Source organism: Rhinolophus ferrumequinum, chromosome 15 (genome assembly GCF_004115265.2).
Source record: "Rhinolophus ferrumequinum isolate MPI-CBG mRhiFer1 chromosome 15, mRhiFer1_v1.p, whole genome shotgun sequence".
NCBI lineage: Eukaryota > Metazoa > Chordata > Mammalia > Chiroptera > Rhinolophidae > Rhinolophus > Rhinolophus ferrumequinum.
This window is the reverse complement of record NC_046298.1, coordinates 16,716,008-16,738,093: the sequence shown is the minus strand read 5'-3', so window position 1 is coordinate 16,738,093 and position 22,086 is coordinate 16,716,008. Positions and strand designations below refer to the sequence as shown.

The following is a 22,086-nucleotide window of genomic DNA, read 5'->3' as shown; positions in this document are numbered from 1 at the left end:
AAGGAAGATTACATTAGGGTGGGAAGAAAACAAGGTGGGGATTGGATTAGAAGATTATGTGCTTTCTTAAAGGTGGTTATGCCTTCGAGTGACCTGCCCAACTAGGAATTTATGATTTATTACAGCACCCCTTTTTCATCCACAGGTGCAAAATGTTTTTTGTATAGATAGTTATTTGGGGTTACAGAGGGCCATTCTTCAGGACAGAGACAGCATAGTTCAATTACTCAATCTGCAGGCATTTATGGGTACCTACAATGTCAGGCTCTGGGCCAACTACTGGAAACACACAGATGGTTGCCCCTACCATACTTTCCTGAGAAAAATTACATAACTCCACTAAATCTGACACCACAGTTTTTCTAAGCTACCACACACATGCCACTTTTAAAGTAAAAATGCACCCTTGAGGATTTTGCGTGTACTGGAACTTTTATTTAAAGACTATAACCAGCTCAGTCACCCAATATATTATGGCCAACTCAAGAACCCCATCTGATCTCCCAATGCTTCTTTGAAACAAGCGCTTATAAGAAGAAAATGAAGGTAAAGAACTTATTTCTCCCTGAGAAAGGGAAAGCAGCAGCTCAGTTGTCATTTTTTTTGAGAAAATATTTAAAAATATTCAGCCTCACTCAAAACTAAACAAGTGTGAATTAAAATGAGAGGCTGATTTTTGTCAATCAACCTGACAAATATTAAGACATGATTAATACTACGGTGAGTGGGCATTACCAACTTGGCAGGAGGGTGTGGAATTTGAGGCTACCCAATGGACAGATCTTTGACCCACTAATTCTGTTTCTTTTAATTTATCCAAAAGAGAAAGTCAAAGATAAACATTACAAATTTTCTACAATAAACATACAAATACATTACTCCATCTGGCATATCTTATATAATCAGAACCACTTGGAAAGGGCAGTTGAGTGGGCCTTGTTATTTGCACTCCAAGTTGCCAGTGACTGGTATTCTTTCTTGAAAGTAAATTTGGAGAGGAGTAGAATAGCTCTAGGGGTCTAGTGTAGGGAAGAGGAGGCAAGAGGAAGTTGGGAAATAGCCCTGGAGCCGCCAGAAGTGCATGCTGGTGTAGAGTAGGCTCAATCGGCAAGCAATGGCTATCACGGTGCGGCTTGTGCTGCCCTGTGAACATAGTATGCCAGGAAATTTCAAGTGCCCAGCAGCCTCTCCTGGGGAGACCCCAACCCAAGCGCCTAGGATGCCCCTTTCAGACATGTGGGCGACTCCTCAAGGGACCTGCAGACACCCTGGGCTCGATGCAGAGGTGGAGGTGGTGGTGGAATGTCAGCGCCTTGGTCTGAGAAGTGCCCCACCCCAGTGCCTAACAGGACACTAAGCGTGGGGTTGGAAGGGCCCAGAAGGAGCTAATAACCAGAACAGAAGGTCAGATGGGAAAATCAGATTACAAGAAAGAAGAGAGGGCCCTTTGATAATAACAATTATTTATTTGTGCATTTCTTCTCCTCCTTCTTTTCCTTTGTGCGTGCCTCTGCGTGCAAAGTTTAGAAGGACACACGCCAGTAGTTAACAATGCTTATGTCTAGGTCATGAAAGTCTGTAGGAACTTGCACATTCTTTACCTTTGCATTTTCTTATTTACTTAAAAAAAATTTTTTTTTAACGCACAGCAGGTGTTTAATAACCCGGAAAACCCCCAATAATGATCCTACTACACATTTGCACTTAGGAGTGGGAGGGAAGAAGACACAGCACAGAGGGTTGTGAGCTGTCCTAAGGCAAGGGAAAAAGCTGTGGGGAGGGCAGGGCCTCTAAAGTGTTTTTTTATCTAGGAAATCTGGGAAGTCTCTTCTGATAAGATAGACTTTGGAGAGAGATCTGAAGGAAGTTAGGGCCTGACCTGTGAATAACTGGGAGGGAGCATATCCATAGGACAAAGGTCCTGACCTCGTGGACCAAAGAAAGGGCTTGAATTTTATGGCCTCGGCTGCCTGTCCCATCTCCAACCCTTGGACCAGAGCTGGAAAGAACCTGAGACAGCATCTCACCCATGCTTTCCCAAAGTGTACTCTGTGAAACCCGATCTGAGAGAAAAGGGCACATCCCTACCACCCACCACTGGGAGAGGTACATGTGAGGCTTGCAGCGAGATAATGAAGCTAAGAGAGTCAGGCGGGTTGAGAAAGGTGAGTGCTTTATTCTGCGCCCCCTGGCGAGGTTCACCGGTCCCGCAGACGGGGCGGTGAAGTCGCGCCCAGGGCAGAGCGAGGGAGGCATATATGCGATTTTGGGGGTGGGGGTTGGCTGAGTGAGGTGGCAGTTGGGCAGGCCCCCCAGCGCAGATCTGGCGCAAGCGGCTGCATCCGGAGTTGTTTATCACTCCAGAAGTCTGCCGCCTCTTTGGGGAAAAGCCAGGGGCCCCAGTTTCCGTCATGCGGGGAGGGGTCTGACTTGGCAGAGGGGTGTGACTTGGCTCCTAGCCGCTTTGACCATGCCCGTAGCTGACCTAACAGTACACAATGAACAATGGCATAGTCAAGGAACTGAAAAGTCATGCAGCAAAAGGAATTCATCCACCTGTATTGCAGCAGTGCCAAACATTTCACCATGAACCTTCTTTTTGCTGTAAATTTTAGTCACATCTGACAGAACCCGTGTACTTTGTGAGACACCCATATATTCATTCTTTGAAGAGCAAAATAAAGTCTGGAGATCTGAACTGATTTCCCCACGGTCCCAGGGGTGCCCCATTTAAGCTTGTGGCTGAGAAGGGTCTGGGCCCGGCTCTCTGGACTCATAGCCAAGCCCCTCTCCTACTGTGTTTCCCCCAAAATAAGACCGGGTCTTATATTAAGTTTCACTCCAAAAACATGCATTAGGGCTTATGTTCACGGGATGTCATCCTGAAAAATCATGCTAGGGCTTATTTTCCGGTTAGGTCTTATTTTCAGGAAAACACAGTAGAAGCTTCTTATCTATGTTTAACATCCTTAGGGGACAATTTGGGCTTCTCCAAATCCAGAGGGAGAACTCCTGTACACCTCTCCAGGCAAGACAGTTACCTTCTCACCACACTGTGTTTTTGTTGAGCTATCTTTAGGTAAAGACCAAAATTTAAATAAGGCCTTCATCTTCATGGGTGCTAACAATGGACGAGTATGCGTCTTTTCTGAGCCTGGTCCCCCAGTGGGCAATGCAGCATTTCACATACGCTTGTGGGAAACCAAATGTACTTTAATCAGCCAATAGTAGACAATCAGAGCCTCCACCTGAACACGCCACTTCTCCTGGGAGGCTGAGAATTCACGGACTGGGTATTTTTTATGCCCTGCTGAAGACCAGGGTGGCACTGTGGCCTTGGAGCTCATTTACAAAGTGCCAAGTCCCTGAGCATTTTTTACACCTGCTTTTCCAAAAGGAAAGCATCTCCTTTGGGACAGGGTACCTGTGTAATGTGGTGGTTTCAGAGGCTGGCCTTGGGGCAAGCAGACGTGAGAACTCCAGCACTGCCATCTTTATATACCCGACTTGGGCAAGGGACCTCAGCGGAATTTAGAGCCTCTGTTTCTACATCTGGTGAATGGCGACAGCCATTCCCATGTGTGTGGTGGGGGCAGACATCCCCCCCCCCCCCGCCCAGCAACCGTTAGTGGAAGAGAGCAGAGTATGTGAAAATGTTGAGGCAGAGCCGTCCTCCTTTCTTTGGCTCCAAAGCTATTTCTGTCAGAAGAACTGGGACCTGTCACTGTAATCAGGGCACCCCCAGTCCCAGGCTATGCTGGAGACTGGGTCAAATTTAATTCAGTTTTTTTCCCCCACACTAACTTTCAGTTCCATGTAAGTACCTCCAGGCCTTTGCCCCTGCTGTTCCCCTGTCAGCCCTCTTCTATCTTTCATAACTTTGAGGAATAGTGGGGCCACTGCCTCGGCTCTCCATGCATGCCCTTTCCCCAGTAGCCCAGTGGTACTCAGTGGCACTGACCAGCTGCCTGCTCTGCCCAGTGCTGGAGGCTGGACAACAAAGGAAGCAAGAGCTTACTGTGCCAGCAGAGCAGGAGCACAAACAACGGCAAAAATAGTCAAATATTTTGACAAGCAGTAACCTGCTGGGCAAGGTTCTTTCCCAGCACAGTTAGGCTGGGCCCCTGCTGCTGATGGCTGGCTAAGATGCACTAGAGACCAAGCTACATCTTCCAACATGGCCACGAGGGGGCGTAAACAGACCACGGGAAGCACCTGAGCAATTCACTTCCCAGAGTTGATGGGTGGGGTGGAGAGAGACAGAGAGAGAGAGAGAGAGAGACAGAGAGAGTCAGAGAGAGAGAGAGAGTGTGTCCACAGTGTAACACCAGGAACTGACACTGTCAGTGGTGGGGAGGCTGGCTAAGACCTTTTAAGGGACCTAGAGAGTGGTGGTTTAGGCTTGTCTCTGAGATAGGCCAGTCCTGGCCCCAGCAACTCCTGCTAGTGACCTGGAACAAGCATCTGATCCTCTGCAAAGTATTTCATCTGCAAAATAGAGATAAGAATGGTACCCACCTCAGAAGATCGTGGGTCTAATTAAATAGGTCAATCCATGGATTGTGTTCACTGTTGGGTCACCTCACAGGCCCATAGAGCATGTTCTCAGGGGCACCAACAGATGATGCTTTAAAATAATTTATTTAATATTCTATTAAAATAGAAAGATCATGTGAGAAATCAGAACTGTTTACCTTCTTTATAATTATCTGTCAGTTTAGTATTATTTTGTATTATTTTTATATTTAATTACATATGTGAGGGCCCCATAGTGTGTGGCTTTTGCGGGTTTTTAGCCCATGGAGGTCCTCACAGGGGCTGTGGTTGACAGGGCCCCCACTGTCTATTGTCCCTGCAGGGTCCAGGAAAGTGTCGGTCCTGGTGGCATCCTCTGTGCAGGAGCTGGGTAATGGGCAGCAAGGTCCACAGAAAGTCCCCAACCCTCTATCTCCAGAGACCAGACTGTTACCCCAGGAGCTGGCCACTAGGAAGCCCCACCTTAGAAATCAGTGCTCTCATTTAGGGGTCTACTTCCTTCAGGCCATGCTCAACCCGCTACCTTGTGCCTTCTTCAGGGGCCCCTCCCTGTGGTTCTCTGACCCCTAGACGGCCTCCCCTCTCATCCCCTTGACTTGTGATACCACCCAAAGACCATTTGGGGACTCTGGGGGTGGTTGTCACATGGTTGGGGAGACACAAGGGGTGCCAGGAGTCCTACAGGGAAGTTTCACACAGCAAAGCATTGTTTGAGTCCTGCTCCACCTCCGAAGGTCTCACCTGGGTGTTCAGGCAGGTGAAGAATCTCCATTTGAGCCTACGACCTTGTTCCATTTAATTTGCAAACACAAAGTGATGCTTGCACAGTTTGAGTATATAGCAAATCATTATACTTTGTGTTGTTTGGAATTTTATAAAGAGTTGTTCACCATCTAGGAAAACCATACCATGAAGGCAACAATATTCATATTTCTCTGCCCAAATGCATTTGTAGCTGCCATGTTATGGGGCTTCCGAATATGCGTGCAAACATCAGAAGACCTCATCACGTCTTTACTGTCCTTGTGCCCCAGCATTTGCATACTGATACATGTATTACTTTATTAAAAATTACCTGTTTGTATATATAAGTATATTTTATTATATATTATAAATGACTCTCCTTTACATTACAATTAAGGCATTAAGTTGATTTTTTGAAATTATGTGTGTAGATAAATTATATTTTCTGTAATTTTCATTGAAGGCTCATAATGGGAGGTATTGCATTTCTTATTATAAAAAGTCAGCTTTGTGAATCTCACAAACACAATCTGAGCCAAAAAAGCCAGAAACTAAAGCAGTTTCTGAAATGAATGATTTCATTCATTTGAAATTCAAAACCAGACAAATGTGATTTACAGTATTAGAAGTGAGATGGTGGTTACTTTGGGGAGGTAGGAGCTTGATGAAGACGTGGTGGGTTTGCGGGGTTCTGGAAATGTACTTTTGCAGATCTGGGTTGTGGGTCCACAGGTGTGTTCAGATTGTGAAATTTCATTGAGTACATGTGTTTTTCTGTATATATGTTATGCTTCAATTTAAAAAGCCCCCAAACGAAAAAGCAAAGGTCACATTACCTGTAATGGAACAAATGAACATTGTGTGCCTGAGGCCAATACAGGATCACTTTTGTGATATTCCTACCAAAAGTTCATAACCTGAATCTCTTCATGAGGAAACATTTGACACACCCAGCGGAGGTCAAATCCTACCACCTAAACTGTCCTGCACTCTCCAGCCATGTCAATGTCCTGAAAGACAAAGATGGAGGCACTGTCAGAGAAAAGGAGACTGCAGGGAATGGACAACTGAATGCCATCACTGCCTGATCTGGGAATTTGGGGGGATTACAAAAGACATTACGGGGGCAGTTAGCAAAATCTGAATAAGGTATGTTGATGTAATGTAACAACGTTCATTTCCTGATTTTGATTGGTTGTGTTAGAGAATGTCCTTGTTTTTAGAAAATCCACTGAAGTATTTGGGGGTAAGAGGGTATCATGGCTACAACTTATTCTCAAACAGTTCCAAAAAGTGTACATATATGAAGAGAGAGAGAGAGAACAAATGTAACAAAATGGGGAGTCTGGGCGACTAGTCTGTGGACATTCATTGTGTTATTTTTTCCATTTTTCCATTAAATCTGTAATTACGCTAAAGTAAAAAGGCTTTGGGGTAAGGGGCTCTGGGTCTTATAGTGGAAGCCTAACTGTTGGCCGTTCCTGTCTCTGTTCCCACAGCTGCAACCCCAGTTCTCCCGGGTGTCAGTATAAAGCGGGGAAGAAAAAGAAGGAACCAAAGCCTGCATTTCCTGGCATAGCCAAAGGTGCTAAGGGTCCATCTCTAGGGGTTTTAGCTTATAGCATGGATTCAGTGAATTGGCTGAGGTAGGTCAGCTCTTGACTACTGCCAGACACCTGAGTTTCTTTCCTCAACATGACCTCTCACCTCAGGCAACTCTGGGATGGAGGCAGGTGCCCCAACGACTGACTGTAGAGCTGGCTGCTGCTGCTCTGACCTGAGCCCCCAGGAGTTGCTGGAGCCAGTGCTGGTGCCAGTTAAAGCAGCCCTCTACCCCAACCTGGGGTCAAAGGACCCATGTGAGCAGCTGTGCATCTAGCAGAACTGAGTCCCACAGGGTGAGGAGCTCCCCACCAGGTCCCCTCTACTTTCAACAGAAACCACAGGCTTTTGGATTTAATGCTGGGGCCAGGGTTTCAAAGGCTGGGCTGCCCCCAAAATATCTTTTCAGCTCACCTGCTCCTGCCTGAAATTATACCATTAAAGCTCTGCTCTCCTAGGAGGGAAAGCATTTTCAAGCACCGGTTTCTCCTAAAGTACAGACATCACTGTTGTATGAGTCATAGTTCATGGACTTGGTTATGTGAAACACATGGAATGTCTTTATTTTCTGTACATCAGTTAAATGTAGTGCAGACTCCTGATTACATTGGGCTGGTAGGAAATTCAGCCTAGGTCTTCTCCTTTACATTGATGGGCAAAGGTCTGGGGGTCTTGGGAGGCTCTTGCAGTCACCTGTTCCTGCCAGCTTTAGCCCAACACCATGGCCACTTTCAGCTTAGGGGGCACATGAGGTGACCCACATCCTGAGATCCAGAGCTGTCTGCCTCCAGCTCAGTCACAACCTGACTCTGCTTCTGGGAAATCTCCTTTTACTCCTCCCTAAAGTCCTACCTTTGGCCCCTTGGGCCTCCCACAGACCCATTTTATAGGTGTGGAAACCGAGGAGACAAGAGAAGTCACACAGCAGACTGAAAAGGAGGTGATAAAATCGTTGCCGCCCTCCCCGCCAATAAGGTGTTACTGACTGTGGCATTTGCATTTTATAAGAGGACTATGTCTTAACTGAGCCCTGAAGCTCAAATGGCAGGATTTCAGGCTCCATGACTGGCAAGTAGGGAGTTATTCATGTAAGGGTCTTTTTGATATGTAAGGCTCTCCTGATGAGTGAAGCACACTGAACCAGGAGTCATGAATCCTGGGTCTCCCACCAACTCACTTTGGCAGACTCTGTTCCCTCTTGTGCCTCAGTCATTCTATCTGTAGAGTGGGGTCAGACCAGGAATTCTTTCAGCTTGGATGCTCCGGGATTCCCTGGGCAGCTTATTGATCCGTGCTGTGGCTTCCTCTAGCTGAAACAGTTGTAACCCCCAAACCCTACTCCTAAACACTTAAGAGCAGCAGCAGCAGCAGCAGCAGCAGCAAGGACCCACTTTCCAGTTCCCCAGAGGCCTGCGTAACTGGAGAGACAGGGCAATGTACCCTCTGGAGACATCCGTGCCCAGAGCAGGAGCTAAGAGAGGAGGAGGAGGAGGAGGAGAAAGAGCCTCTTCCTGAAAACCTGAGGGTCCCCTGGGAGCCCAATTGACACTGGTTCTCCTGTGTCTCCATGTCTTTCCCATAATGCCTGCCCCAAATAAGCAGCTCAGTTGGAATAAAGAGTCACCTGCTTACCCTGACATACACCTGAAGACAAAAACATTTGGGTTGCAGCTGGAGGGAGTTAGATTAGATTCATAGACTGCCAAGCCATGAACTGCTAGGGCCCAGGCACGAATCCATTCTGCCGGGCCAAGGAGGGGCAGCAGGAGCTAATGAATTGCACCTGCGAGAATTTGCCTGTGCTGGGAGGTGGATTCGGGCCAAAATGATGCCTAGTGCTGTCTGAGCCTCAGAGAAAATCCTCTCCTTCCAATCCAGAAGGACCTCAGCCCCTGCTCTAGAATTCCAGTGGCTTCTCGTGGCCCCTGGATGGAAAGGGAAACTTCTGCCTGGCATTTGAGACCTCCAGAACGTGGGGACCCCTGTGTCCCCAGCCACACATCCCGTCTTTGTTGATACATGTTGGGGGTGGGGAGGGGAACAAGGCCTTCCTCTCTGTCTGGTAAATGTTCACAGGAGCTGCTGAGGATGCCAATTACAGTTGACCCTTGAACAACTTGGGCGTTAACGGGACTGACCCCTTGTGCAGTCCAAAATTTGCATGTAACTTTTGACTCCCCCAAAACTTAACTATTAATAGCCTACTGTTGACCAGAAGCCTTACCGATAACATAAATAGTTGATTAACACATCTTTTGTATGTTATATGTATTATATACTGTATTCTTACAATAAAGTAAGCTAAAGAAAAAATGTTACTAAGAAAATCATAAGGAAAAAACGTTTACAGTATTTATTGAAAAATATCTGCATATAAGTGGACCCGTACAGTTCCAACTCATGTTGTTCAAGGGTCAACTGTACTTTGCTTTGGGCCCCTCTTCCAGGAAGCCTTCCCAGACTAATCAAGTCTCTTCAACTAAACCAGGACCCTTCTCAGGGATACTATCACCTTCCCTGACTCTTGACAGTCTCTTGTGGTCTGCTCCTTGCTAAGGGTCTTGGCCTTTCTCCTAGAGGAACAGCAAAGATCCTGAAGGTGGCCTGGGGCAGGGTCAGCCTGGCTGGAGTAAGGTGGAGGTTAGGGAGGTTTCCTGGTGGAGGATGGAGGGAGCCAAGTTGGTATCAAATGTTCTGAGACTGCCCCCCTGTGGAGGACAGAGTCTTGGAGCAGCAGATCTGATTCACTCCTGCCACCACCTGGCCTGACTACAGGCCAAGCCAGAGGGCCTGCATGGACACCTCGCTAGCAGGCCCCACTGCAAAGGGGGACATCCATTTCGGGCTGCACTATCCCATACGGTAGCCACTGGTTATATGCGCACTTGGGCACTAGAGATGTGGCTAGTCTGAGTTAAGATGTGCTGCTCTAAGTATAAAATACACACTGGATTTCAAAATTTAACACAAAAAATGTAAAATATTTTGTTAATTTTTTATATCGATGGCATTAAAATGATAATATGTTTTGGATATTCAAATTAGATATACTTGTTTCTTTTTACCTTTTAAAATAGAGCTACTAGAAAATTTTAAATTATGTATGTGGCTCACATGACGTAATATCCATTTTACAGGGGAGGACACAAGCTCCGGAGGGCTTGAGTGACATGTGGTGCAAAGCCCAGGTGTGAAAGCCAGTGCATCTGCTCCAGAGTTTGTGAGCAGAGAAGACACCAAAAGGGATGCATTTCCCAGGCCCTGCCTCTGGCTGCAGGACAAATACCAGAATCTTCTAAGCTCAGAGTCACATTCCCCACTCGCCTTGAATCTTGATGAACCAGCAGTACATTCTGCCTTTGAGGGTGGACTCAGAGTTGATGCAGTGATCCATGGACATGGGAGGCTCCCCAAGATGTGCAGGCTGGGCAGGTACTGTTATCTGAGTCCCCTCCACACCCCCAGGCCAGTTCCAGCTGTAGCTGACGGGCCCTGTCAGCTTGGGTGTCAGTGTGGCCCCTTCCTGACGTCGACCCTTTTAACAAGTTTGTTAGGTTACTTTGCCATCTTCATCTCAGACCCATCTCTGTCCCTGTCCCCAACCCTTGCTCAGGCCACAGACCACTCTCCCTACAGATGAGTGGTTTGGCAGGTGGGTATCCCTGGCCAGCCCTAAAGGGAGCCCCCTGCTCAGCACTCTGCAGCAGCGGAAGCTGTGGAGGTAACCATGGGTTTGGGAGCAAGTCTTCTGCAGGCAGAGCGCTGGGGGGCTGGGTCTTCACAGTCATCTCATCTCCAGAGGCCCACCCCAAAGAGGGGAGACTCCCACTCTGGGGTCCAGGGCCTGGCTCCTCCAGCAGATGCTTTGGGGGGAAACTGTGCCCCTACCCTGGGTACAGACTGGGCATGCTGGGACCACTGAGACCCCCAGCCCACCCAGGTCTTTTTCAGAGCCACCTTGGCTCCCCAGAGAGGGCCTCTTTGGGATCTTGGGAAGCAAGCAGAGCCCTTCTTGTCCTGAGTGCTCCAAATGTGCCCAACATCACTCCCAGGAGGCAATCTCGGCTCAGATGAGGATTCAGGAACCAGTCCTGGGTCCCTTGAGGCCAGGTTTGCTGGAGGCATTTTGGAACCAGCTGGTGCATCCCATTTGGAGGGAATAGGGTCAAATCTTGGCGTGTGATTATAACACAAAGTGGCCACTTTGGGTTTTAAAATAGTTTTAAATTTAAAAAATAAATTAAGGGGGAAGGATTTTGGGAGTGAGGATTTTTGGCAGCCTTGGGATAATTACTATAAATCCAGCTCCCATTTCTCAAGTCCCCGGCCAAGGTCTGGCCAAGGTCCCTGGCAGGACCAGCAGTATCAGGCCTGTGGTACGACCTCCATGTGACCACCACCATGCCCATCCCCGCCTCCCTTGGACCAAGTGGCTCTGGCATAGAGCCACAGAGTTATCAAATTCAGGTTCAAATCCTGCTCTGCCACTTGCCCAGCCTCATCGTCCTCATCTGTAAAACGAGGGTAATGACAGTTCTTGGATCATAGAGAGCGAGTCAGACATCTGCCCCAGGCCCTTTGCCTGCCTTCAGAGGCAGCATTACCAACATTACTTCCCTGCTGTCACCGGCTCCCAAGCTGAGTAAACACTATCTTCCAGACACCACCTTTCTCACCATCACCTGAACATGGAGGTAGAAAACGGCCACTACATCAGACCAGGAGTGCCTGCACGGGCAAAACCATCCTCCTGCCATCCCGGGCCTGCTCGCTTACCCACCACTTTAAGTTAAGAGGCTCCAAAGCGGCCCCCCACCCTCCACATCCCTTCTCAGCTCAGATCCCAACATTCCACTGCTTCCTTGTTCTCCTCTCCAGTAGCCTGAAAATGCTGTGTGCCCACACTAGTCAGCAACTCCCCAGGGTTCCCAGTCCACGTGGAGGCCCCACTTTCCACCTAGGGACGCACCCCGGACTCCTCTCTCCCTCAGAGGTAGCCAAATGCTCCACCTTTTGGACTCCACCTCCTAGATCTCTCATCTAGCCCCCTGCTCCCCGTCTCCACTACCCTGTCCCCTTTCTCCTGGCCACTGCACCACCTCCTCCCTGTTGCCATTCCTGCCCGCCCGTCTATTCTCCACAGGGGCCTTCCCCCTTTGCACATCTGGCCCTGCCTCTCCTCGACCCCAGATCCTTTATGACTTCCCCTTAGCCTTGGGAGAGAGTCCCAGGCCCTCCCCCAGGGCTCCAGCCCGATTGGTCCTTTTCAGCTCCACAAACACTCTGGGCTCTCTCTCACTTCTGAGCTTGCACACCTGCTCTTCCCTTGGCTTCAGACATATTCCCTTCTCCCTGCCTTGGAATACTGGCTGAAATTTAATTTCTTTACCAGAAGAGGCAGCCTCCCCCTTTTCTCTGCCCCTACAGCCCTCTGTATAACTGTCACCTGCTCTGTACCCATGTCCCTCCCAACATACTGTGCTTGACTCATCACCGGCTCCTCCCCAATGTTTAGAACAGAACTTGACATAGCACAGGCACTCAATGGGTATATGTTGCATGGATGAATACATTTATTAATCATTGCATGGATGGGCTGTCATGTAGAGAGCTTTGGTAGCTGGGTGGGGATGAGGGAAGATACTACGTAAGCTGTAGCCAGTGCCTGCCCATGGCAGCTGGTGGCTGGAGGGAGAAGGCCATGTTACCTCCAGCAGGCTGGGTGCTGATTTCAATGGCCTGGCAGTGAGGTTCGTGCATGGTGGAGGCCTGCAGAAGAGGTAATGCCGAGAGGGCAGCTCTGCCCACCTCTAATTATTGCTTAAGTCTTTCTAACAATGCCAGCTGCCTGCCCCAAAGAGCTCGGTCTCGTCCATCACAGTGTGAGCTCACGGTGGGGTTGCTGCCACTGCCAGTGGGGAAGACAAAAGGAGGTTCCCGGGGCCTTTGGGTCTTGGAAAGCAGAGGCAGCCCCAGACTTGGACCACACTTAGCTCCTGTCCTTCCTGTCCCCAGGGCAGTTGAAGATTGGGATCCCATCAAGAAGCCTCCAGGGTGGTCAAGGAACAAACCAGCTGAAGGAGGGGGTCCATAGCACCCCCAGGCAGGGAGCTTCATATGGTTTGGTTTCTGCTGATGTGGAAGCCCTTGGGAAGATGGTGCCCTAGTGGCTGGCTGGGTAGGCAGGCAGCTTAGGCCCAGAAGGAGGCCTTGACCACACGGCCCTTTAGTGGCTGAGTCGGCCGGAAGTTGTTCACCATGTGGATCCTCTCATCATCCTCTGAGGTGAAAAGCAGGCTACGAAACTTCTCCATCTTGAGAAGGCAGAAGAGTTACTCAGGGCAGAAAGGGGTGCTGTGGTCCTCTCTGATCCCAGACACATCATCTGGCATACCCCGCCCAGCTAGCTCTGCCTCTTCCTCCTCTCGCCCCTAGGGCTTGTCCCCAATCCTCCACTCTCACTCTTTCTTTGGGACCCCAACCTCAGTTATTACTCACTAAAGGGCCTCTGAACCTAGACCCTGCTCCACCTAGTTCCAGTTCCAATCCCGACGAGCTAAGACTTACCAGCAAATGCAGCATTCAGATTCGAACACAGCCGGCGTGATCCCAGGATGCAGGGATCTCCCCTCCCAGCCTGTGTCTAGGTCCTAATGACTATCAATCAAGCTAACTCCCATCTAAAAATATAACTGTTTATGAGCAAAAGATGGGAGCCCTACTGGTGGGACCACAGGCTGCGAGTTGCTGGTTGGGAGAGTTACAGTGTCTGGGGTGGGCCCTGCGGGCAGTATCCCTCCAACCTGATGCTCCACCTGGAGGACTCACCTGTTTTTCCGAGATGCTGATAGGCTCCCGCAGCACGATCCAGGTGACGCTCTCGCTCAGTGGGGGTGTTGTCAGAGAGCCTGGGTAGGTCCAGTAGTGCCGGAGGGCAGGCAGGAGGCACTTGGGGTTGAAGTAGCAGAACTGGGCCTTGGTGCCCTGGGGCAGGGTAGGGGAACCCAGAAATCAGCATATACCTCCCACTGGGACCAGACCAGCAGCCTCCCTACCCATTTCTGTCAGCGGGAATCTAGGCTTCTCTTTGGCTCATTGATGCAAATTGTGGCACATGTCTGTGATCCCAGATGTCATCCCCCAGGCGGGGCCGGGCCCTGTTCACCCATTTGCTTGTATGTAAAAGCTGAAGCTCCGTGACCTCTTTGGCCATCATGTCCTCTCCCATGCCTGCAGCGGCCCTTAGTGGCATTGCCTGTCGGATGACCATTAACAAATGTGACAAGCATCCTATCAACCCTATATACACCCAGTCTGCATGCTGGGCTCTCCATGGAGCCACTGACCCTGGTGAAGAGGAGTCAGGTGCAGGATACTGCCGGCGGCTGATCTGCACCCTTCATCTCAATGAGGGTTTGCTGCCAGAATGGAAGAGTGAATGGGTGCACTTTGGGACCTACTCTCTTCTTCCGTCCCCACCAGGCTGCTCTGGGTCAGAGGTATGGACCCCTGGTCTCACCTTAAACCGAACCATGTAGAGCGCGTCTGTCAGACGGTTCAGGCCGGGGTGTTCATCCCCCATCTGGCAGGGAGACAGTAGTGTGAGCCCAGCACCACTCTGTTCTGGAACTATGGGCAATACCAGACCTCCCACACCCCTCCTTGTGCTGGGTAACCCCCTCACCTCCAAGAAGACACCGACCACAGCCAGGCCATCAGGTGCTGAGGCTGCCTCCCCAAAGGTGCTGTACTTCCTGGCATTCCAATGAACCAGGTGCAGCTACATGGGTAACAATAGGCCAGGCCCGTACTTAGCGCCTCCCAGGGGCCAAGGGAGCTCAGAGCCTGGCTTGCCTCACTCCCACCAGACTCTTGGGCCCTCTGCAGGAGGGGCAGGCTGTCAAACGTCTCAGGCCTAGGTTGCTAAGTGGCCTTGGGGAGCCCCTAAAGGGCACAGAGAGCATCTACCCTGCTCTGGGCCTAGCCCTTTCTTGAGCCCCAGGGGACCAAAGAGGAATCTGGCTCAGGCCCTGCCCTCCATGAACTAACCGTGAAATAGATAATGGCCATCCAGTGTGACACTCCCTGAGGAGGTGGCACCTGCAGTTGAGTCCAAAGAATAATTAGGGGTTATCAGATGGAACCCTGAGAGATAGGTATTCCAAGGCAGAGAGAACAGCCTGTGCAAAAGCCTGGAGGTATAAAAGAGCCAGGTGTGGGCAGGGGATTCACTATTTGCAGGCCAGCACAGGAGAGGTCAGGGGAAGATGAGGCGTGGCAAGGCCTTGAATGCGAAGCTCAGTCCTTGAGACTAGTTAGTGAGGGTGTAGTGGGATGGGACTTGCTCTTCAGAAAATTCCTTCTGGACACAGACCAGGACAGCAGTGAGCAGAGTACAGATGGAGGCCGTATGCTGGGGGTGGGTGGAGGGTGTCTCTCCCAAAGGTCCCTGGGGACCCCTCCTCACTTTCTCCAGAGCCCTACACCAGGCATCTGCAAGCCCCTGACTATCCAGTCTCCTACTCTTTCCCCAGGTAGTAAAGGGATTCAGGTTGAGGAGGACCCTTACCTCACAGGCGAATGACCTGCCGTCCACCGTGTGCTCTGAGCCCACATTGTGCTTCTTGCCCCAGTGGAAATGGAACTGCTTGAGCCGGTAGGGCCCATCCAGGGGGCCCCCAGTCATCACTGCCGGTAGAAGTGGACATGTGACAATCAGAGTGAGACAACCCACACACAGCCCAGCAGATGGTAGTGCCAGGATCAGGGCAGTGCCCTGGAGGGGGATATACTTTTCATTTGGAAAATTGGTTGGGCTAATTGGCCTTGCGTCAGTCCCCACTCAATTCCCTAGGCCCTTAGCTGTGCCAGGGCAGAAATTCTGATAGGCTGTGGGTGGCAGAAGAGTCTGGTACCAACAGAGTACATTTCTCCATCCTCCCCACTCCTACCTCATTTCACATGGAAGGTGGGAATGTTGCCTCTCGGGCCCCCATTATCACTAACAATAGCTCGCCCATGTTTGGAGTCCTGACCCAGGGTTGGAGCAGAAGGATTGTTTTGTTGAGTCCTCATATTAGCCCATGAGGGACAGAGCCTATTATTATCTCTATTTTGTAAAGGAGAAAACAGAGGCACAGAGCAGGCAAGGCATTTGCCCAGGGTCACACAGCAAGGCACTGAGCTAAGATATAAGCCTGCATTTCCTTTGTAAGTTCAGAGCCGAAGCCCCTAATCACCAGGATGTGCTGCCTCCCCAGGACTTGGTGTTGTCCAGAGGCCAGCTCCTGATGGTCCCCACTCTGGTGGCCAGGCTCAGATAGCTCAAATGCCTCTCCCCCACGGCCTCTTTGGTGGGTTCAACTAACGAGGTCTGACAATTAAGTTTGTGAACTCATCCTAGAAAAAGTGCTACATACCTCATTGCTGAATATCACTACGGTCACCTTCGAAGTGCTCCCCTTGGGAAGCTGTGCACAGACACCAGGGCCTAGTCCACCCTTGAAAGCAATTTTGGAACTCTTTTTGGAATGGCCATCAGAGCTGTCGTCGTATTACGCTTGATGTCCTGAATGTCATCAAAATATCTTCCTTTCAATATTTCCTTTATCTTTGGGTAAAGAAAGAAGTCATTGGGGGCCAGATCAGGTGAGTAGGGAGGGTGTTCCAATACGGTTATTTGTTTACTGGCTAAAAACTCCCTCACAGACAGTGTGAGCAAGATCCATGAATGGTTGGCGAAAAGTTCAGGTCGTCTAACTTTTTCATGCAGCCTTTTCAGCTCTTCCAAATAGTAAACTTAGTTAACTGTTTATCCAGTTGGTACAAATTCATAATGAATAGTCCCTTTGATATAAAAAAAAAGGTTAGCCATATTGTTGCAACAAGTTCGCGATCTTAATTGTCAGACCTCCTATGCTGTTTTTGTAACTTTCCGACCCTGATATTCAGTGAGCTGGGGCCACACACAAGGCCTCCTGGGACTGATTGAATTTCTAGCTGAAAGGGATCTGGCAGTGGAGGGAGCTCCGGCCAGGCCTGAATGTGAGCCCACAGATCAGGTGACAACCCTAGGCTCAGAGTTCCACTAGGCCCCTTCAGGATGGGTGACCAGGGCAGGGCCTTGCCTCCTGTGGGCCCCGTGAGGAGGAGGATGACAGGACAGTCCAGAGGCCCCTCCTTGCTTCCTTGCCTTATCTGCGAAGCAGGGCCTGAAGGCTGAACTCCCTGATACGGCCTGTGGGCGCCCACCCTTGCCCTACCTGGGACTCCAGAGTGTGGTGTCTCAGACAGTGAACTCCCTCCCTAACCCCTTGAACTTGGCTCCTTTAGCCTCCTCCTTCCGTTCTGACCGTAGAACACATTGCCATTCACTGTGCACTTGCTCTGTGTTTGGCACTCTGTAGCCATCAATCCTCACAGAGACCTGGAGCAGGACTCGTTGTTACCCCTGTTGGACGATGTGGGACTGAGGCTCAGAAAGGTACCCTGTCCAAGGTGACATAGCTGGTGAATGGCAGAGCCCCAACTATCTCACTCCTGAGCACTTCTTTCCACTGGCTCCCTGCCCCCTCACGCCTGGGCACTCTGGTACAGGAGGGAACCCTAGCCAGGCCTGAAAGTGAGCCCCTGGATCAGTGGTCCAGAGACATGACCCCTTGGGCCCTCCCCCAACAACACTGAGCTATTGATGTCTGAATTGAATCCTCAGAGCCCTCTGAGGGCTGTTTAGAAGGAACAGCTACATGAAAACTGTTCTTTTATAAATTCTCATCTAGGGTCAGCAAGAGCCCCGTGTCCCTCCCCAAAGCTCTAGGTGAGAGGCTTTTCTTAGAATTCCGTACCACGAACTACTGTGTCTCTCTTCTGAGGATCTGCAGGATTTCTTCCCTTCTGCAACAGAACTATAATTGATCCTCTTTCCCTTTTTTCCTAGCCTACCAAGGAACTCAGGGCGAAGCAACTAAGATGACTCCTATCTGGCTTCCCTCCACTTCCCTGCCCTTTGATATTTCTATTTGAAACTTAAGTTCCTTTCAGTGCTTTTATTATATGTATATGGGGCGGGGGAGGAGGGGCAGAGTTCCAGTCACTTCCTTACACAAGAAACTCTAGCAGATTTCCTTCTTGCCCCACTCCACCCCTCACAGGCCTGGTCATAAGGATACAATCCCTTCACTGAAGAGCACCCCTGAGGCCTCTGCCTAGGAGTTTATCGTGAAAGAATCTGTACTTTAATCCCAGGGCAAAGAGACCTTGGAAAGAGTGCCACAAGTTCCTGCTGGCTTCTCTCTGGCCCAAGATGGTTGGAATCTTGATTGTTGTATGTGGGCTGGAGAGAAGATTTTTGGAGCTGGACTAGGCTGGTTTGGGCTTTCCCCAGCTCATTGAGTCTCTACTTGCCCATCTTAGAGGTGGGTTCTTGAGAGGAATAAAACAACTGCCTGTGACCTTAGCAAGGGGCCTGGCACACAGGACATTTTAGCTCCCTTCTCTCTCTGCTGGGGTTGGCCAGATCCCATAGAGAGGAGGGTTTGGCCTTAGGCTACAAAGCAGGTCAAGGATGGGGCAGAGTGAAAACAAACCCAACCTAAAGCACTAAATGGAAGGGAAGGAAGGGAAGTAGCATTTCCTGAGCTTCTGAACATCTGCTGTATGCCAGCCCTTCCAAACATCACTTTAGTTATTTTTATTTTTCCTCTCTATGATCCTAGGGAGCAAAACAAGGTCTTATTACTCCCATTTTACACCTAAGGAGCCTGAGGCTCAGCCCATGGCTTCAGAGCTGGTGAGAGATGGAGCCTTCCTTCCCCACCACAGCATGCTGCCCTTCCCAAGCTTGCCCAAAACAGGGTTAGGACCCCAGGTGGAGGGCTGCCAGGGTCTGTCAGGGGCCACTTACCAGACCGATCATCACTGTCATTGAAGTCCACCTGGACAGAGTGGCCATTGTTGGCAATGCTGAGGGACGTGCAACCCTCATAAGAAAACTTCAGTGGCTTTAGTCTGGGTGAGAACAGAACCTTGCTGGATACAATATTGATTGGTGATTGGCGGTCTCCCTGGGCAATGGGATACAGCTTGTGCCACTGTGAGGGGCCTGTAGGTGGGGAAAGAGCAGGATTCAGGCCAGCCCAGATCTCTGGGCTGCAGGCTGAGGGCATCTGTGTGGAATGGTCATCCTGGTATCTTTTCAGCCCCTGCTTTGGGAGATGTGCGTTCTGGAGCTCCAATCCCAGCTCTGCCACTTCCCCTCTGTTTCAGCCTCTCTTTCCTTGTCTGCGAAATGGCCTCACTAAAACTCACTACCCAGGGCTGATAGGAGGCCCAGAGAGGTAATGTATGGAAGGGAGCATAATACAGCCACAGGCTCAAGGGCGGTTCTGGGCTGTGAGGCCTCTTCAAAAGCCAATACATGCTCAGAGAGGCCCCCAGGCATCTGAAGTCCCTGACCTGACCCTACCAGGTATCTGGTCTCTTCCTGCACCTTGGCCGTGTTTGTGTTGTTGTTTGTGATAGTAATAACAAAAGCACCCATTGTCCTGGCTTTGGCTCTGTGACATGCATTTGTTCCTCACAACCACTTTGTGAAATAGAAACCAGCTTGATCCCCATTTCACAGATGAGGGAACTGAGGGTCACTCAGGCATGCGCACACACATACACTTGGGCACTGGTAATAAACACAGCACATGCATGTACTGCCTCCAGGTCCCCAGGCATACTCCTACAGCTCCATAGAGATTTTCATGTGTGCACACATGTGCACAGTGACCTGTACTCCCTGGGCCCAGAGCAGCCAGGCAGGCCCAGCAACACATGTGCACACACACACACAGACACAGACACACTCTGCCAACTCTATCTGACATATGCAAACACCCCCTGTTGCAAACCCAGGTCTGCACTAAGAGACTACAGGAAAGCACACACTCACAGACACACACACACACACACACACACACACACACCTGCATACACACCCACGGGCGCCCACCACCTGCCTCCTAGAGGTTCCATCTACAGCGAGAGGCTCAGCATCTCCCTGGGGTACATCCTGAGACGCAGCCTATTTTTAGAGCTATTGCCGGCTGGTGCTTCTCCCTGTTTTTTGGCTTCTTAAGTTTTCCTGAGAAAATAGCAGCAGGTTCCGACAGAAATGTGTCCCCAGTAGATGACTCAGAATCGTGACCCAGACTCACTGGGTTATTTTTGAAGTCCTGTGAGAATGCCAACACCTCTATCCTCTGCCCTTCCCTTCCTCAGTGTCCCTGGACTTGATGATCTGGGTCTGGTGGGATGAGGGACAGCAGTAGGGTGGCCAGCCAGAGGGCAGGTCCTATATGATACTGGGGGCTCAGAGCTGGTGGCCAGGACTAGCAAGAAGGCTAGAGACAGGGGACTCTGACTCTGGGGGAAGCATCCAGAAGCTGGTTTGGAGAAGGTGCTGGGGGAAGATGATCTATGGGTTCTGTCAACCTACCCCTTCTCTGCCTCTCTCACCATCTCTCCTGATCTCTGTTGCTTTTTTTCTGAATGTATGTCTCTTTCTAGCTTTTGCATGCTCCGATCTGGGGTTTTCCCCTCCAGAAGATGCTTCTGTGTCCTTGGGGCCCCAGAGGGGGCCAGAGACACCACAGCACCTTTGTAACTCCCCCTCCCTCCACTGGCCCATTGCAACCTCTTGACGCCTAGACTGTAGTCCAGGACCCTCCTTCCTCGTCATAGAGTGACAGCATCTCCCCAGAGAAGTGGGGATGAAGAGTGTTCCCGGCACCAGCACTTCCCCTTCCAGCAATTCCCACCTGTCCTCCCCGAGTCTTTTCCAGGCAGCTTGGATCTTGGGTCCTCATTGTTCCCCTCAGGGAAAGGGGGAAACCTTTACCCCTATCCCCACCCCAGCTTGATAAGAAACAGCCCAAAAGAGACCTGACCTGTCCCAGACCCCTAGTCAAGCCATCTGGCTCTCACTTTCTGCCTCTTCTCCTTCTTCTGCATCCTAAGGAAACTGAGGCAGAATCGAGGAGCTATTCTCCTGGTCAGACGCGGAGGCTGGCGTGGGCCATTGGCTCCCACGCCTCACATTGGGATGTGTTCCGACACTCCGATACATGGGTGCACCCTAAATGCCCCCTTCCCTTACATACCTGTCGTCAGGTAAGCTGGGACACCCGGCGGGGGAATCTCTGCCAGGGACACCGCGCCCTTGCCCACGCGGAGCCCGGCTTTCGGCAGGTCCCGGCACACACGCCGTGCGCGCTCCCCGCACAAGAACCCGCGCACAGCGCTGCGCCCCGTCTGCCCGCGTTGCCCTGGGCCACCTTCACCCCCTGCTCCAGTCCGGGATGAGTGCGTGTCTGGGTCGGGGTCCGAGAGAGCGCGGCCGTTAGGAGCTGCGCGGAGGAGGCGGCATAGCGCAGCTGGGAGGCTGCGGGCTGGGGCGCAGCGCGGACTTTGAGCCAGGCGCGGGGGAGTCAGGGCTCGGGCCCGCAGATGGGCCGGGTTCCGGGGTCTGGATGGGAAGGGGGTTCCAGGTCTGGCCTGGAGGGTAGGGGACTTGCGGGTCCGTGAAACCCGGCCGGGAGCAAGTGTCAGGGGCAAGTCTCAGCGGATCGGGACCGGCCGGGGTCTGCGCCTACCGTCGTTTTGGCCGTAGCCCCAGCCGTGGTGGCCCGTCATACCGCTGCTGTCCCCGCAGCCGTGCACCTGCGGGCTGGGCTCAGTTCCGCTCGCTCCGGCTGCAGCTCCGGCCCCGCTCGCTGCTGCGGAGCAGCCTCTTAAAGCGGCGGCGGGCGGGAGGAGCAGTTCCCGGGAGACCCGCCCCCACCTCCACGCAGGACGACAGAGGCCGGCCCTACCCGGCCCCCATCCGCAGGCCAACTGAGCCCCAAGTGGAGATGCGGGGGGTCAGGGGATGTAAACTTCTCCCCGCATCCCACTCCTGCCCAAGACGTTCGACTCTCCCTCCTTTTCTCCAGCACGTGTACAGGCTCTGGGACACAAGAAACCACTCCTGTTGAGGGCTGCGCGGTTTCTCCACATTCCTTCCCGTCCCCTCCCCAGGCTTGTCCCTGAGAAGTAAATCCCACCGCCGGGGACCTGGGCTCTGGGCCCTGCGTCCTCTGGGATTGGAGAGTCCACTATAAACTGCAAATTGCACTGACCATCAAGTGTCCAGAAATGGAGCTTCCCTGTTTGCCGGAC

The 22,086-nt window shown here is 51.1% G+C and overlaps 1 protein-coding gene across 2 annotated transcripts; it reads right to left on the bottom strand.

The window, feature by feature from the left end:
- Positions 1 to 12,433: 12,433 nt before the first annotated feature.
- On the bottom strand, positions 12,434 to 21,702 carry CA7 (carbonic anhydrase 7). 2 transcript variants are annotated; one of them, XM_033129496.1, is made up of 7 exons: positions 21,522 to 21,684; positions 18,785 to 18,982; positions 15,452 to 15,570; positions 14,567 to 14,662; positions 14,402 to 14,464; positions 13,711 to 13,866; positions 12,434 to 13,196 (listed from the first exon to the last, which is right to left on the bottom strand). In XM_033129496.1, exons 1-7 carry the CDS (start codon positions 21,559 to 21,561, stop codon positions 13,074 to 13,076), a joined length of 795 nt encoding a protein of 264 aa, XP_032985387.1. In that variant the 5' UTR covers positions 21,562 to 21,684; the 3' UTR covers positions 12,434 to 13,073. The 2 variants fall into 2 exon arrangements, with proteins under 2 accessions (XP_032985387.1, XP_032985388.1); XM_033129497.1 differs by lacking the exon at positions 14,567 to 14,662 and having other exon boundaries at positions 21,522 to 21,702.
- Between the last annotated feature and the right edge of the window lie 384 nt (positions 21,703 to 22,086).